At 37.7% G+C, this 18,110-nt stretch overlaps 2 protein-coding genes and 1 pseudogene across 5 annotated transcripts in view; 1 reads left to right on the forward strand and 2 right to left on the reverse strand.

The window, feature by feature from the left end:
- ZNF518A (zinc finger protein 518A) overlaps window positions 1-18,110 on the forward strand; it is a 75,583-nt gene that overhangs the window by 56,972 nt on the left and 501 nt on the right. The window contains exon 7 of one of the 2 annotated variants that reach the window (XR_008620012.2): window positions 17,251-17,396. Coding sequence is in view for 1 of the 2 variants with exons in the window: in XM_055093238.2 (XP_054949213.1) it covers window positions 17,251-17,313 (63 nt within the window). In the remaining variant the exon portion in view is untranslated. Of the gene's footprint in view, window positions 1-17,250; window positions 17,812-18,110 lie in introns of those variants that run through there. The other variant, XM_055093238.2, reaches the window with a different exon arrangement.
- The window catches only part of BLNK (B cell linker), a 134,867-nt gene continuing 119,772 nt past the window's right edge, over window positions 3,016-18,110 (reverse strand). For 2 of the 3 annotated variants that reach the window (XM_003825406.6, XM_003825407.5), the window contains 6 exons: window positions 17,861-17,945; window positions 17,388-17,419; window positions 14,322-14,398; window positions 13,418-13,501; window positions 10,259-10,414; window positions 3,016-5,754 (listed from right to left, as the gene is read on the reverse strand). In XM_003825406.6, coding sequence (XP_003825454.1) covers window positions 5,635-5,754; window positions 10,259-10,414; window positions 13,418-13,501; window positions 14,322-14,398; window positions 17,388-17,419; window positions 17,861-17,945 — 554 coding nt within the window. In that variant the 3' untranslated portion in view covers window positions 3,016-5,634. The remainder of the gene's footprint in view (window positions 5,755-10,258; window positions 10,415-13,417; window positions 13,502-14,321; window positions 14,399-17,387; window positions 17,420-17,860; window positions 17,946-18,110) is intronic. The other variant, XM_034931222.4, reaches the window with a different exon arrangement.
- LOC100974947 (nucleophosmin-like) lies at window positions 3,030-3,887 on the reverse strand (annotated as a pseudogene).

The following is an 18,110-nucleotide window of genomic DNA, read 5'->3' on the forward strand; positions in this document are numbered from 1 at the left end:
TCTTGGAATGAACCAGCTTTTACAATTTTTAATATGCTCATGGAACAATAACATAAAGTAGGTTGCTTTTTTTTTCTTTTTTTTTTTTGATGGAGTCTCTCTCTGTCATCAGACTGGAGTGCAGTGGCACAATCTTGGCTCACTGCAACCTTCGCCTCCTGGGTTCAACTGATTCTTCTGCCTCAGCCTCCTGAGTAGCTGGGACTACAGGCATGTACCACCATGCCCAGCTAATTTTTGTATTTGTAGTAGAGACGGGGTTTCACCATGTTGGCCAAGATGGTCTTGATCTCTTGACCTCATGATTCGCCCGCCTTGGCCTCCCAAAGTGCTGGGATTACAGGTGTGAGCCACTGCGCCTGGCCTAGGTTGCATTATTATCTTCATTTTACAAATAGAGAAACCAAAACAAATAACTTTCCCAAGTTCACACAATCTGTTATTGGTAAAGCTGGGATTAGAATTATTGCAACTTACACCAAATAACTTGCGCTAAACCATAGCAATATCCTTCTTGTCTAATGGAGGAGTTACTTTTAGGGTCATTCACATATTTAGTAGAATAATATGTCCATCTTGATGCATCAAAGGTTAAGAAAAATGTTGAGTCCTTAGTCTTGGATGTTTGGCTCTTTTGTCCATGGATAGGCCCCAGAGGCCCAGGAATCTCATGATATTTGATGTGAGTTTCTGTGTATATACATAAATGAATTTTTCCTCAGGCCAAAGACCCATAGTTCTCATCAGATTCTCAAAGAATTTTGTAACTACTAAAAGATTAAGAACCACAGATGTAGAGAAAATATTTGAGATTTTCCTAATACACAATTATAATTACTAAGTGTTCTAAAATATTTATAGATGGGTTCATTTAAAGAGTTATCCACAGATCACTTTTTATGTCTGCAAAGAAGATTTTGGTTAGGGGACTAGGAGGTAATGTTTATCAGGCACAACTAGCTTACTTTAGCTCTTGAATCGTTACTGGAAAAATATTGTTTACCCTTACCTAGAAATAGAGGCTGAGTTATATGGTGTCTTAAGACCATTTTGAAGGAGAGGAATTCAGTCTTTTTAAGAACATGTCTCAGGTAGTGCTGGTTTTGCCTCACATCGCTGAATTCTGTTCTCTAGGACTTTCTTTTAGGCAAGACTATCCCAGCTACTACAGTAAGAGTAGTTTAGCTCCCAGAGTGCAAGGTCTCCAAACCATTGCCCTGGCTAACTTATGATAACACAATCAGGCTTGTGCTGGACACAGGCGTAGCTTTTTCATGTCTATTGTCCTTTTGAACAAACTTGAAAATCTTTCCTACTACCATAGCTGCAATCTACTTTGCAACAGAAGACAAGAACTGGGGTGTGGTTTTTTTCCTTCTTCAGCTGCTACACATGTACTTCTTGACTAGTGTCTCCTATTCCACCACCTAGCTTGCCTGAAAATTTCTTTATGCAAAACCATTTGTTTGTCAGCCATTGAGACATTGAGATCACAGACAGGTGTTTTGAAATTTCTTATTTGTTTATTTTGAGACAGAGTCTCACTCTGTGGCCCAGGCCAGAGTGCAGTGGCATGATCTTGGCTCACTACAACCTCCGCCTCCCAGGTTCAAGTGATTGTCATGCCTCAGCCTCCTGAGTAGTAGCTGAAATTACAGGTGAGTGCCACCATGCCCAGTTAATTTTTTCTAGTTTTAGTAGAGATGGGGTTTCCCTGTGTTGACCAGGTTGGTCTTGAACTCCTGGCATCAAGTGATCCACCTGCTTCAGCCTGCCAAACTACTGTGATTATAGGTGTAAGCCACCATGCCCAGCCTCTTAAAGACTTTTCTAATCTCATCAAGAATACCACCTGCAGAGGTGGGCTTTAGAGAAGCAGGTGGGATCACCCTCAGTGGACTCTTCTGCAAGATGAGGGAAAAGACTGGCATGTTGGATTGGGTAGTTCTCCCAGCTTTGGGGAGGAGTAGAGCCCTTAGCAGAGAATGGCTTATCTCTCAGAAATTCTCCCAGCCTCTGCTCCAAGAAATCCACCACGCAGTACTATATGTCAACCAACTGAGGATTAGTATAATCTTAACAGCTATGCTATTACCTAGCTGGAGTAGGACACTTGGAGGAGGAGAGGAAGAATGAGGCAGAAGAGGTTGTTATAGAGCCAGGGTTGCTGTGGTAGCAGTGGGAATTAATGAGGATTTACTTAAATAGAAAATAATTCCATGTAACACTGAGGAAAACTGAAGCTAGAGAGCTGATGCCACATACTACAAACAGATGCTTTGCTTTACCAAAAAATTACCCCAGTTTCCCAGTTTAAATTGTGAGTCATCCTTTCTAGTACATTCAAAATGATTCAATGGTTTTCCTAAAAGGAGAAAAAAAACCTTTCCATACAAAATTTCCCAAACCCCTATATACCTGAATGTAAAAAATGCATATAAATTTTATTAGGTTTCTATGGCCGCCACAATAAACTGGGTGGCTTAAAAAGCCAGAAATTTATTGTCTTCAAGTACCGGACACTCGAAGTCCAAAATCAAGGTGCCATCAGGGCCATGCTCCCTCTAAAACCCGGAGGGAAGTCTGTTCTTGCCTCTTCCTAGCTTCTGATGGTTTGTAGGCAATCTTTGGTGCTCCCAGGCCTACAGATGCATCACTCCAGTCCCTCATCTTCATGTCGTAATCTTTTTTTTTTCAATAGAAACCATGCTACTTTATTAAAATGCCAAGTTTTAGTTCACATGTATATTTTTGTCTCCCCACCATTTCCATGTTCTGACCACTGCTACTACTATGTCCTATCATAACATTCCATACATATTTAAAACCAAGCAAAGGGTGAAGTTCCATCTTTAATAATGAAACAGGCATTTTGGACAACACATTCTTGGCAATGGAACCTGGACAACATTTATTAAACACAGTAGGGAAAGTTCTCACTCTGCATTATAGAAAGGACAGCCAGATATTGACTGTTACAGAAATGAAATAAGATGGAAAAATGTTAACAAATTGTTTAAACTATTTTCTTAAAGAGACTTCCTCCACTGCCAGGATCTTGAATAGCCTCCTGGTCAGTTGTCCGGAAGCAATTCTTCACATAATTGATGAACTTGGCTTCCACTTTGGGAAGAGAACCACCTTTTTCTATACTTGCTTGCATTTTTGATTTAATGTCTTCTACAGAACTAGGCCCTTTTGGTGTTTTACGAGTTTTTTCCTGTTTTTTGAAGGATTCTTGTCCTTTTGATCTTGGTGTTGATGATGGGTTTGAGTGTTTTCCATTCTGATTTGACTTTTGTGCATTTTTGGCTGGAGTATGTAGATTTCTTCAATGGTGCTTTTTCTTCAGTTTCCTCATCATCAAAATCATCATCATCATCATCATCATCATCATCATCTTCATCAGCAGCAAGTTTTACTTTTATTCTCTGGAATCTTGCTACCACCTCCAGGGACAGATCACTTTCCAGATATCCTTAAGAGTTTCACATCCTCCTCCTCTTCATCTTCTGACTCTGCATCTTCCTCCACAGCTACCAAATGCTGTCCACTAATATGCACTGGCCCTGAACCACACTTCAACAATAAAAGCACTGGTGGTGTTATTTCAAAGACCCCAAGGGAAACTGTTGGCTGTACAGACATTTTCAAAGTTGCCAGTGTTACTTTAATTGGACTGCCTTCATAATTCATTGCCTCTGCTTCAACAATATCCAATTCATCCTTTGCACCAGCCCCTAAACTGACCATTCTTAAGGATAACTGGTGCTCATTTTCATCATTATCCACCTTAAAGTGATAATCTTTGTCAGCCTTTAGTTCACAACTAAAAAGATAGTTCTGGGCCTCAGGGGGCTCATGTCCATGTCCATCGAATCTTCCATCAGGTGGTGGCACACACTTAGGTGGGAGAGAAAGCAGATGGAGATAAACGACCACTGCTCAAGAGAACAGCCATACAGGATGGAATCACACCAGTAGTATTCTTCCTGTGTGTCTCTTCATATAGTCTTCTCTCTGTGCCTGCATCCAAATTTCCTAATTTTATAAGGACACCAGCCATTGTATTAAGGCCCACCCTACTGACCTCATCTTACCTTGACTACATCTGTAAAGACCTCATTCCCAAATAAGGTCACATTCTGAGATATGTGGCCTTATGGATTAGGACTTCAACATATCTTTTTGAGGGGACCACAATTCAATCTGTAACATAGGTGGCAATTATGAAAGTTTATGACATTTAAATATGCAATTATCTTTAGAAGTGAGTCATGAGTTACCCTGAAATTATTACCTTCTGGCCTTTCAACATACTTTCATAGATTGCTATCTTATGCAGTGGCCAAGTGTGTTCCCCATTTAATTATTAGACTTAATTAGCTGCTTTATCACTTCACTGCTGTCTGAAGTACACAGTAGAAATATATGACAAAGTATGATACATTTCTGGGATGATCTAAGACCTTGGACCTGATTCTCCACGATGGTATCTCTTTTATTCCTTGGTGTTCACCAATGTCTGCTTTTCTGCTCTTGTTTTGTGGGATATTTCTCTAGGAACTGGCTTTTAGTCTAGCTTTGCTGTCATTCCACTTTGAAACTTGATATGGTTTGGCTGTGTCCTCACCCAAATCTCATCTTGAATTGTAGCTCCCATAATCCCCACGTGCCATGGGAGGGACCTGGTGGGAGGTAACTGAATCATGGGGGCAGGTTTTCCCATGTTGTTGTGATAGTGAGTAAGTCTCATGAGATCTGATGGTTTTATAAAGGGCAGTTCCCCTGCACATGCTCTCTTGCCTGCCACCATGTAAAACATGCCTTTGCTTCTTCTTCGCCTTCTGCCATGATTGTGAGGCCTCCCCAGCCATGTGGAACTGTGAGTCCATTAAACCTCTTTTTTTTTTTTTTTTGTAAATCACCCAGTCTCGAGTATGTCTTTATTAGCAGCGTGATAATGGACTAATACAAACCTCATATCAAGTTTAGGTTCTATTTGATAGACATGTAGATCAAAGAGGGTATAATTATATTTAGTAAGCAAAACTAACAGCATAATCCTAGACAAGAACTTATAGAAAGTTCATATCCATATATATATCCCATGGTTGAGAGTGCTCACAAAAAGGAACCATTACATCCTTCTTGCCTATACTTACAGATATCATACATTACCTTTAATACCATATTTTCTACAAATTAAAATTTTAACCAAGACTTAATTGTCAAGCATTGGCAGTGGAGAGCCCAGCTACATTAGTGTACCAATGATCATTGTGGAGGTTTAAATTTCCAGCCACTTTGTTTTATGCAAGAGCATTATTTTCTTATTTTGATAATATACTTTACACTTATTTTTAAAAATAAAAATATTTATTTGGAAAATATTAGTAGCATGATAACTCAACCTCACCAGATATTAACAGTTCATCAGGTCAGGCAATAGGTAGAACAAGTCCACATGAGCTTCTTAAAAAGAAATGGATGACCACTTCAATAGCTGACTCCATCTTCCATTTTATTACTGGATGATTCATAATCCAAAATATGAAGTTTTGGGACTTTTTCTCAAAAGGAGAAACTTTGGGAAAGTGTCTGAAGCAATGGTATTGATCTTTTTTTTTCCCTTTATGAAACTTTAACTGCATACTTCAGTCTGGTGGAATCTTTTGTGTTATTCTGACTGTCAATAAGAACCAAAGGACTATGTTGATGATTCTTGATGATTTCAGCAACACTTCCAAAGTACTAGAGGAAGAAAACATAGATGAATTATACATTGGCATTTGTGTTAAATTTGAGCTCCACTCCTCCCATCTTCTCTCATTCTCAAGTTAGTAAAAGTTATTACACCCCAGCTGACATTCTGCACAAAAAAATCTAGTTTAACAAAGGCTGTAACCTTCAAGGTGGCAGACCTTGGACTTTGCTGTATTAAGTATGAAGAAAAACACACTGACAGCCTCAATTAGCATAGCTACTTAGAGAGATTACTTCACTGAGTTATGATAAAATATTATAGTATATTGCTTTTTATTTACCGTTAAATGTAAAACTATCATACAACGCATTTTTCTACATTCTTTACAAAACATAGATCATCTCTTACTTTGCACAAGTCTCAGATACAAGAATTGATGTAATAAATTAACCTTAGAAATTTAGTACAAGGAAATAGTCATCTCCTAAACAAAATTATGTTTTGTTTTCTTTTTTAAACAAATAAAGAAAGCTTTATAAACTTTCATATTTCCATTTTTACTTGGTTCCTGGTAAGCTTAGAGTTAATTTAGTGCCTAATTAATAATGAAATTTCATGCTAGGCTCTCTCCATACATACTTATTTTTCCAAATTTTGATCCTTGTTGTCTATGGGTTTTAATTTAAAATTATCACAAATTTTGTTCTGGAAAATAATTAAAGTTTTGAAGGAAAGATAAAAACAAATGTAACACAGATCATGAAATTAAATTCATTGAGTATACAAAAGTGCTACAAGTTCACACTCATTAAATGTATTTAGAATCACTTTTTAAAAGTGGTGATTGTTTTACAACAGTGCCATGAGTTTAGCAGTTACTATCAATTGATTTTATTTTCTCGATTTTTTAGATAAAGACAAACATCCACAGTAAAATTTTTAAGTGTTTATTAATTGTTTGGATGACTTCCAAGTATCTACATATTGAATAAAGTAAAATATTCAGAATATTGGCCAACATTTCCAAATGAAATACCAGTTGTCTTTTAGATAATTGGCTAGCTGAATATTCAGTCAGGGAGAGAGGTAAGAGACAGGGACTTTCAAATACCTTTAGTCTTTATTCTTTACTTCCTATTCAATCATTCAGCCATCTTGCAATTGCCAAAGTAATTCTTTCATTATAAATCCCATTAAACATTCATTCTGCTTGTTTGGCATAATATGTTGCTAAACCAAATGCAGTTGAAAGTTAAAGTTATGGACTCAAGGGCCAGAAAACGAAATAGCACAATCTCTTTGAAGTGGATTACAAGGGAAAAAGTGTGTCCTGAACCTAGGAAGCATAGGAGAGGATTGCTGTACTTACACAAACAAATATCTCATTCCGTTCCTCTAGTCCCTGAATATTTGTGAGTATTGCCTTGTTGTGGTGTTCGGGGATTGAAGTGTGTGCAGTAGGGAGTTGAGCTGAGTTGAAACATTTGAAGTAGGGAATGAAGTTGAAGAATATTTGTGATTTAATTTAAAAAAGAATTGGGCATAACATAGTTACAGCTTCCCCTCACTCTCCTTTTTTTCTGTTTTTATTAATTCAGTGTATTTGAGACAGATACATTCAGTGTATTTGTGGACAGAAAAACAACGTATTGGCCACTAAGATAAAGCAGACAGTTGTCAAAACTGTAAAATTACTCAATATTATATCACACAGTGCCAAAATAGCTGCATAAACAGTTGAATAGCTAATGAATTGGTTACTTTTTCTAGCCATGTACACACAAATACACACAGACTTTCAAAAAAACTCCACATGATTGACATCATGTAACCAACACTTTAATTTTCCATTCAGATGTTCAGTGTATAGGGGACATAATCTTTTTATCATAGATACTTTAAGTAAGAGTTTTAATTGACTGTCAGTACCTCCAGATGCTATTATAGTAATATATTACTCATTTTGGAATCCATAGGCTGAATATGTTGGAAGTGAGGTGAAGCTCTAGTCTATTCATTCTAAAGTGGAGATGAAGATTCATTAGGCCAAGAGGAATTCCTGTTTACCAGAGTTTCCTAGCAGGACAACGAAATCCAGAGCCCCTCAGGGAGTTCAAAATTTGTGAGAGAATTTCAGGACCTCGAAATAGGACAGCTTCTTCACCCACCCTTAAGCCTCTTATAGAAAAGCTAGACTGCTGGAGAAGCTTTAGGATGTTAAATGATAGTGCGGTCTACATTTTAAAACCAAAGATTGGTCTTGATTAGTGCCCTTAGATTCAAGAGTTTTGCATTTTAAAATTATCTGAGACTTTGTTAAAAGCAAAATAAAATTCCCCAATATAAAAATTCTAGAAGAAAATGTAGGGGGGAAACACCATGACACTGGATTTGGCAATGATTTTTTGGATATGACATTAAAAGCATAGGCAAAAAAAGCAAAAATAGAGAAGACAATATCAAGCTTAAAAGCTTTTGCTCAGCAAATAACACAATCAACAGAGTGGAAAGGTAACCTATGGAGTGGGAAAAATATTTGCAAATCATTTATCTGATAAGGGGTTAATATCCAGAAACATAAAGAACTCCTAAAACTCAGCAACAACAAAAATCAAATAACCTGATTATAAAATGGAATAGACATTTCTCTGAAGATGACTTACAAGTAGCCAAAAAAGCATATGAAAAATGTTCAACATCACTAATCATCAGAGAAATGCAAATTAAAACCACAATGAGCTATCTATCACCTTACACCCATTTGGACGGCTACTATAAAACAACAACACAATTCAGAATATAACAAGTGCTGGTGGGGATGTGAAGAAGTTAAACCCTCGTGTGCTGTTGGTGGAACTGTAAAATGGTGCAACTGCTATGGAAAAAAGTATGGGAGGTTCTCAAAAAATTAAAAATAGAATACCCATATCATCCAGCAATCCCACTTCTGGGTATATACCCCCAAATAATTGAAAGCAGTGTCCTGGAGAGATTTTCACACCCGTGTTTATAGCAGCACTATTCACAATAGCCAAGAGGTAGAAGCAACACAAATGTCCACTGATGGATGTTAGACACACAAAATGTGGTATATAGATACAATGAGATACTATGCAGCCTTAAAAAGGAAGGAAATCCTAACACATGCTACAACATGGATGAGTCTCAAGGACATCATGCTAAGTTAAATAAGCTGGTCATAAAGGACAAATACTGTGTGATTCCACTTGTATGAGGTATCTAAAATATTCAAATTCATAAAAATAGAACGTGGTTGCTAGGGGCTGAAGGGAGGGGGAAAAGGGAAACTGTTGTTCAGTGGGTATAGGGTTTTAGTTCTATAAGATGAACAAGTTCTGGAGATCTGTTTCACAACAATGTAAATATACTTAACATTACTGAGCTGTACACTTAAAATGATTAAGATGGTAAATTTTGTATGTGGTTTTTTAACCACAATTGTCTAAAAGGCAAAATAAAGAATACACATGACTTTTTCAGTTTGTTTTGCAAATGCTATTCTCCTGCCTGTAATCACTCAACCAAATCAATTCAGTTGCTTAATAATTATTTATCAAGTGTACACTGAAGCCAGTTACTGTGCTCTGATTCTGGAAATACAGAGATGAAAAGACATTGTCCTTGGCTTCATGTAGTGGGGAAGACAGACACTTCAGCAATCGTGACACTTTCCAACAATTCAAATATTTTCTAGCAGGTGCTGGGTTTGGAATGGTGTACCTTTTTCTGAAGGAATCTTGAAAGTAAATATTTCTTACCTTGAATTTTGTTTATGCTATTTTCTCTGCATAGATTGTTCTTCCCATTTTTCTCCTTCTCCATCCCTCCAACTTACATTCTACCCATTTAAATTCAACCCGTAATTCAAAACCAGAATAAGTATCACTGCATTCCTAGACCATTCATGGGTTACTCCAGCTCATATTTCAGGGTTCATTTATAGGAGCAGGCTGGCTAAACTGAGATATGGTAAGCACTGAGTTTGGTCCAGATTAAAGAGGCATTAAAGTTAATGTTTGATTAATATTTAAGACCCATGTGATTTTTTTTCTTGCTCCAGGCCCATAAGCTTATTCTGGTACAAGGGCTATAGTCTAATGTTTTAACTCAAGTTTCTGCATCTCTTCTGGATCCTTCCCTGGTAACCTACCTTGGTACTTGAGTTGAGATTTTAGGTCTTGACTTTGGAGGTCTGGAACTTGACCCTAATTCTTACAACCTTAATTCAACTTGACATTCCAACCTTGATTTATATTTGCCCCTGGACTAAAATCTTGGGTCAGACTGACCTCATTAAATAACTGAATGAAAGGACTAGCATGTACATCACATGACTTTTTCCTTTTCTGTGTTCTTATAGGATATACTGCCTAAATATAGTATTTTATCTTGTTCTCTATGACATTTATGCAAGCATTAGAACAAGTACTTTTGTATCCTTTCTCCTCATCTCTAGCATCTAATACAGTATTTGATGTCATTATACTCAATGCATAGTTATAGAATTGAATTTAAAAAGAAATCACTGACCTCTTCACCATTTTTCTTTCTGCCCAAGGCATATTGTTTCGTTGCTTCAATAAATCGCACAGGAATATTATATACTCGCTTATTAAAGAATACAACTAGTGTATATGGTTGTTTGGAATCATGGCCAGAGCTTTTCCGAATAAGAAATGATCCATCCTGTTTAATTTTTTTTTAAAAACATAATTATGGTTAGTATTACTTATATTTCTACAGGTTCAAAAAATCATTTTGTGAAGAACACCTGTATTACATTCCAAAGGTAAATTATTTAGCTACATTATTTTTATTATTGATTAGCACTTGTCTTCTTATTTTCTAAGAAAATAGTCCAGGAAAATATATACTCATAGAAAATCCTGAGTGAGATCAATGCTTGCCTTTTTTGAAAAAAAGGTAATAATTAATTAATTATTTTTAGAAACAGTCTCACTTTGTTGCCCAGGCTGGTGTGCAGTGGTGCAATCACAGTTCACTACAGCCTGGAACTCCTGAGTTCAAGCGATCCTCCCACCTCAGCCTCCTGAGTACCTGGGACTACTGGCATGCACCACCATGCCCAGCTAAATGCTAGCTTTTTAATGTGCTAAATAAGGTTTTATGTTTATAAAATTTAGAAATATGTGAAGGGACACATTAAGATCAAATCTAGAGGACTCTCTTGAACTGGGAACCATAGCCACCAGTTGTCTATGAAAAAAAATGTATCAAACAAATTCCATTCATAAGTACTATAAGAAGAAAACAGAGGTTGGGAATCAAAACTTTCATTTTATATTTGCCCCTGGACTAAAATCTTGGGTCAGACTGACCTCATTATGAAAATTCTCTCCTCAAAGAACTTTTATAAGAAAAAAAATCCCTAGCCGGGCATGGTGGCGGGCACCTGTAGTCCCAGCTACTCGGGAGGCTGAGGCAGAAGAATGGCGTGAACCCAGGAGACGGAGTTTGCAGTGAGCCAAGATCGTGCCACTGCACTCCAGCCTGGGTGACAGAGCGAGACAACATCAAAAAAAAAAAAAAAGAAAAAGAAAAAGAAAAAAAATCCCCAAACTGTAACACAGTAATTCAAATTTTATTAAATTTTTTAATAAAAATATTTAGAATCATAAAATAAAAAATTACGAACAAAAGATGGACAAAAAGCAGAATGAAATGCAACAAGAGTTGATCAAACTCAGGAAACAAACTGAAGAAAAAGACAAGCCTATCTCAACAAAGAAAAAATTATAAGATGTCCAAGGGACGAGAGCTTCAAATGAAGATTTAAGAAATGACACTTGAAGGAAGGTGTGGAAACAACCAGGAGAGAAAATGGGATTTAATAAAATAAGTACCATAGAATCAAAGACAGTGATGGGAGAAAAAATGACAAAAAAGATCCAAAACGCATGTAAATTGAGTGCTTGCCGAAGAAAAACAAATAAGGGAACAGAACAACTCTTTAAGACTACGATCTAAGAAAACTTATTGGATATAAGAGAAAACTTAAATCTACGTATTGAAAGGGCTTCTGTCTACTTGAGAAAATTGATTTGGAATTATCAACTCAGAGATATATTCTGGTAAAATGATTAGACTTTAAAAACAAAAAGTCTGCAGAGCCACCAGACTAAAGTATCAAATTACATAGAAGGGCAAGAAAGTCACATTGGTATCAGACTTCTCAAGAGCTTCATACAGAACAACACAATCTAGTGGAGCAACACTTTTCAAACTCAAATTAAGGATTTTATAGCCAGCCAAGATTTCTTCCAACTACTAGGATATGAGAAAACAGTTTTTTAACTCTCTTTCTCTTTTTATTCCCCCACAGCAGTCTCACTCTTGTTGCCCAGGCTGGAGAGCAGTGGCATGATCTCGGCTCACTGCAACCTCCGCCTCCTAGGCTCAACCCATTCTCCTGCTTCAGCCTCCCGAGGAGCTGGGATTATAGGCGCCCGCCATCATGCCTGGCTAATTTTTTTATTTTCAGTAGAGATGAGGTTTTGCCATCTTGGCCAGGCTAGTCTCAAACTCCTGACCTCAAGTGATCCACTCACCTCGGCCCCGCAAAGTGCTAGGATTACGGGCATAAGCCACTGCGCCTGGCTGAGAAAATAGTTTTGAATATGAAAGAACTCAGGGAATAATGTAAACACGATTTTTCCTCAGAATCTACTACAGGTACACTTCATCAAAGGAAAGAGACAATGGTGGAAGTCCACCAAAGGACTGACGGAACACACTAATATATTTACTTGTAGAGCTAGGACTAAAACAAGGGTGAGGAAGAACAGTATGTAAATGCTATGTATTCTGACAAAGTGGAGTGCAAGAAAACAAAGAAAAAGAAAATGGGAGGAGAAGAGAGAAAGAAAAAGTGTCACTTTAATCTTGAATTGTCCAAGCTGTCCCTGGTGTTCCTACATGATTGAAGTTGGGCTCTCCAAACATTTACTTCCAGGTATTTTTTGTTTGTTTGTTTGTTTGCCATCTTGACTCAAATTTTTAATCCTGCACATTGATCCAAAATAGCCTGTCACTGTTCACTCCTCAGTGGAGCTCATGCAGCACCAAGCCTTCCATAGACCTCCCCTGGAGCTTTCTCGTCTCCCACTGTTTGGAGGGCAGTGGAGGCTGTGGGTCCTTGAGGAGATGAAAGGACAAGTAGAAATGAGATGGAGGAACTTGAAAGAGAGGAGGGGATAGCAGTTTCTCTTGAGTAAGCAAAGGAAAAAGATCCTTGTATCTACACTTGTTGCAATTATTTAATTAGCATATCATAAGGACGACAACTGTGTCTATTACAGGCTGAGGGCAAAGCGTGTGATTTAAAAATGATCAGACCTTGGCCGGGCGCGGTGGCCCACGTCTGTAATCCCAGCACTTTGGGAGGCCAAGGCCGCCAGGCAGATCAACTGAGGTCAGGAGTTCGAGAGCAGCCTGGCCAACATGGTAAAACCCCGTCTCTACTAAAAATACAAAAATTAGCCGGGCTTGGGGGCACACACAAGTAATCCCAGCTGCTTGGGAGGCTGAGGCATGAGAATCACTTGAACTTGGGAGGCAGAGGTTGCAGTGAGCTGAGATCGAGCCACTGCACTCCAGTGAAACTGCATCTCAAAACAAATAAATAAAATAAAATAAAATAATAATAATAAATAATAAAAATGATCAGACCTTGTTTGATCTGTGCAATGCCTCTTCAGCAGACTTTCGATCACAGTCTCCAGCATACCATGGCTTGCAGAGAACGCCAGCTTCCTGTGAAATGGAGGGCACTGGTCAGCATGGGATGGTCCCTACTTAACTCTAATTTCTGTGTACTAGAAACAAAGACTCATTTGCATTATCAAGACAGGCCTCTACATTTAGACCAATAATTTTAAGATGAGTTTTATTTTTCCTTTGATCAAACACAAGGATTATACCGTTAACTTGTTTTTTGTATTTTTTTTTCATTTGGCCTTAGCTAGCTTCCTGAATTATTTCTTTCTTTCTCTTAAATAAGTAATAATCCCCCTTTCCATTGTGCTCTTATTGCTCTTACTTTGTGGAGTGCTTTACAATTTCCAAAGCATTTTTACAAATATTATTTTATTTGATTCTTGCAAGAAAGGATATATGCCTTCTTTGAAGGCAAGAAGGACACATGCTATTATCCGTATTTTACATTTTTACATATATTTTTATGGAAACTTAGAAAGACTTGCCCAAGGGCACACAGAGTCCTTTCTCTGTCCCTTTATAAACTGTGCTGTCTTACATGTGATTTCATATCATCAGCCTCTACAGATCTATTTGGAGGAAATTACAAAGTTTAAATAAAATCTATGTGAGAGGAAGAATAATGAAAAGACATTTCCTTGCTAGTTTTGAGGAAACATTAACTGGAGCAATGTCTTAGTCATTGAAAAAAAACAACAACTGGGTATTCTGTCCCTATTACCAAATGACAGTTCACATAATGATGTAAAATACAGTCTCTGTTCTCAAGGTTCACTCCAAATGTCTTCTCAGAAGACATGCTCTTTCCTGCAGTTTCCTGGTAACAATTTAGTGACATCAAGAGTTCATTTCATACCTGTTCTGAAATAGTGGAATTAGATGAAAAGCTGGGTAGGGGCCCATCCACAGTTGGGTTTCCCCCTTCTGTAAATCCTGAAAGGGATCAGAAAAGTCCTTCAATTAATCTTCATATTTCTTGAACTCTTTCTATGCCTATACCCTAACACTGTACTAGGTGCTGCCGGGGACACATGCACCAAAAAAAATCCTTAAGGCAATGGTTCCAAAAGTGTGGTCCAAGGACCCCTGGAAATCCCGAAAATCCTTTCAGGTGGTTCAAGAGGTCTTTTCTTTTCGAATTACCTATCACTATGAAACCCAATTTTCTTCATGTAGTTCCACCAGAAAAACATTGCAACAGATTAAATGTAGAAACAGAGATGAGAATCCAGCAGTCTCTGTTATGTTGCAGTAACATACATTAAAGAGATTTACAAAATGTAAACTAATGCCACTCTTTTCCCTAAATTGTTTTTGTTTGGAAAATATAGTTATTTTTCATAAACATATTATTTATGTTAACATGTAATGAGTTTAATATTATTTTTAAATGGATTAATAAATGTTTTAAATGTCTCAGTTTTAATTCTTAAAATACTAGGTATCAATAGAAACATGTAAACTAAAGCTCTTTGGGTCTACAATTATTTTAAGAGTGTTAAAGTGGTTCTGAGACCAAAATGTCTGAGAATTGCTGACTTCAGGCATCAACTCCCTCAAAGAGTTTACAGTCTAAATGTGGAAACATGTGAAATACGAACAAGACTTATCTGCATTCATTCATTCATTCATTCATTCTTGTTTCTCTGCCATGGATCAAAGGCATTGGGGATATACAGCAGTTAACAAAACAGCAAAATGCCCTGCTCTCCTGGAACTTAAATTTTAATGGATTGAGATGGGCAATAAAGACATAAGTAAAAAATATATATATAATGTTAGAGGGTCATAAATGCTATGAAGAAAAATAAATCAGGAAAGGAAGAATATTTGGGTGAGATCTGCAGGTGGAGAGGGAGGAGGCACTGGACATCCCAGGAAAGAATGTCCCGGGTAGAGGGAGCTGTGAAGGCAAGGCCTGGCATATCTAAGGAATAGCAAGAGCGCCACTGTGCCTGGAGTACAGTAAGAAAAGGGGAGAAGAGTAAGAGATACAGTCAGACAGGAGGCAATGAAGGGACCAGATTTATAGGACTTGGTGGACCCTTAACATGACTCAAGAGCTGTAATGAACATGATAAGGGAAGCTTTTGGAGGGTTTTGAACAGGGGGGTAACATGATCTGCCTATGTTTTAACAGGGTCATTCCAGCTGCTGGGCTGGAAACAGAGGGTGGCAACAGCAGAGTGGGGGAGGCCAGTTCGGTGTTCTTGCAGGAGATGACAGTGACTTGGACAGATCACAGCAGTGGAAGTAGTGAGAGTGGTTGGATTCTGGATCTATTTTGAAGGAATAGCTGGAAGGTGTGTGAAGAAAGCAAGTGAGAAGTCAAGGGTGACTCTAAGGTTTTTGACAACAGCAACCAGAGTTGTCCTTTATTAAGATGGGGAAATCTGCAGGAGAAAGAATTCTGGATAAACTAAGTGCTTCAGATAATAGTGCCCTGGATGTTTAGAGAAGGCAGCCACCATTGTAAGAGGAGGGGGCAGTGAGGGCTTGGCAGGCCCAACAAAGATGGGCCAAAAGGAAGGATGTATTCTAATAGGAGGGGAACAGCACTCCCAGGTGACAGCAGCAAAGGTGAGTGAGTGAACAGACTTTCCCTAGGTGCACAGTGCAGGGCAGTTGGTGGTTTCTGCAGTTCTGGCAGTTGGAAGAGTACCCATGGCTAATATTTTTTGACACCCGATTGTGCTAGGCCTATTCTGTTTTCAGCATGCGCGCATCTCGTCCTTTCACCAGCTCTTTGTGGAATGAGCTATTATGCCCATTTTATAGAACAGGCCTTCTCAGACCACCCTGTCTACAGCAGCAGCCCTCCCTGCCTCCGTTACTCTCTGCCACCCACCCCTGCTGCTGCGCTGTATTTTTCTTTATAGCACTTCAGCATTTACCTGATATGATATTATTTGTGCGTTTATTTTTACTCTCTGTCTCCTTCAGTAGAATATAAGCTTCATGAGGACAGGGTCTTTATTTGTTTCGTTCATCCTTGTATCTCCTGTGCCTAGAACAATGCCTGGCACACGGCATATGGTCACTAACAACTGAATGAATGACTTGGTTTGAAAAACGGTAAAAGGTATAATAAACCTTTTTAAATAATGAAAAATAAATTTCTGTAGCCAAATCATTTTCACTTTGTGCTTTCAGAATTTTTTAAAAAAACTAGTAAAAGTTTCATTTATTTAAGATGAATATTATTAAAAATTTAAAAAGCCAATTTATGTTTAGTAAAAAAAATGCATAAAAATTTTGCATGTGGACAATTACTGTTTATGTAAATGGATTTAAGCTTTATTATTTTGGAATATATCCCAAATTATCTTTGTAAAGCAGAGTTTTTTTCTTCCTTTTTTCCCACATTGAGTTGCAGGCAAATTAAGGTTTGGGCAGTTACGCTCTGTGAGCCTGACTTATCCGATTCATATATTTTTAGGGTGATGTTTGCCTTGGAAAAATTATCCAGATATTTGCTGTATCTTCTTTTTAAGGTACCTTTTGTAGACATATTTTGTGATCTTTAAAATGTATTTTGACTTAATTTAAATCGGTATTATTTGTTTAGAACCAAACACTATAGCTGGTGCTTCCCATATGTTGTTTTACTTGATCTTATTATTTTGAAAACAGCTGTATTGTTTTTGTAAAAAAAAAAAAAGTTAAAAAAGGATGCATGATCAGTAAAATATTAAATCGCTACTAAAAAAAGTAAAAATTGCCTCAAATATATTTACTTTTCAAAACAACTCTGTGAAATAAACATTCTTGGCCCCATTTTACAGGTAAGGAAACAAGTGGGAGAAGATGCCAGGATAACGCAGCTGGAAGCGACAGTGCTGTGTTAGAACCCAGGCCTATCAGACTCTAGGATCCAGCCTCGACCACTCCCTGATACACTACATGGCTTCGTTGTACTTACTTGGCAGAGGTATGGGTTTTTGGTGGATTTGTCTGCAAGAAAGAATTTCAGATAATTAAAGGACAAAGCACAATATGAGTAAGTTTGACTTTTTGTTTACACTGATGATGCTGTGAACAGGCACATCACAAATAAATCAATACAAATGGCCAATAAAATGTATCTAAAGATAGAAGAGGCACCAAAACCTTAGATAAGTAAGACTCTTCCTTTTAGTTTTGAAAAAGGAGGAAATCTTGACTAAAGTATTGTATTTTAGTCAAGTTCAATAATTAACCCAATTAGTAGGTCTCTGCAACTCTACACAGTTATTTTAAAGTTGCTCAACACCTTTTAACATGTAACTGCAAAACAATGAAATGTTGGATTTTTACCTAGCACTGCAAGTCAGTGTCACTGTGCAGTGAAACAATGCACATGTTAATTCCTGCAGCAACAAGAGGAAACTGATCTTTAAAGGAAAGGATTCTTACTTCTGGGCAGGAGGAAACACTGGTGACTGCACAGCTTCTTGTCTGTGACTTGACCCTCGGTGGCGTTCAGCAGGTATAGGTTTTTCTGGATCAGGGAAATTATCATATTAGGATTAGAGTGAAATGTCTGTCCTCATCCCAAAACCCAGCAACATCAGCTGAGAAGAACCAAATTTGATCAGAAGTCTTCCTGGGAACATGTCTTAGTTACTGAGATGTCATGGATCTGTGCACTTGCCAGTCTGTTGAT

This window comes from Pan paniscus, chromosome 8, assembly GCF_029289425.2.
Source record: "Pan paniscus chromosome 8, NHGRI_mPanPan1-v2.0_pri, whole genome shotgun sequence".
Lineage (NCBI taxonomy): Eukaryota > Metazoa > Chordata > Mammalia > Primates > Hominidae > Pan > Pan paniscus.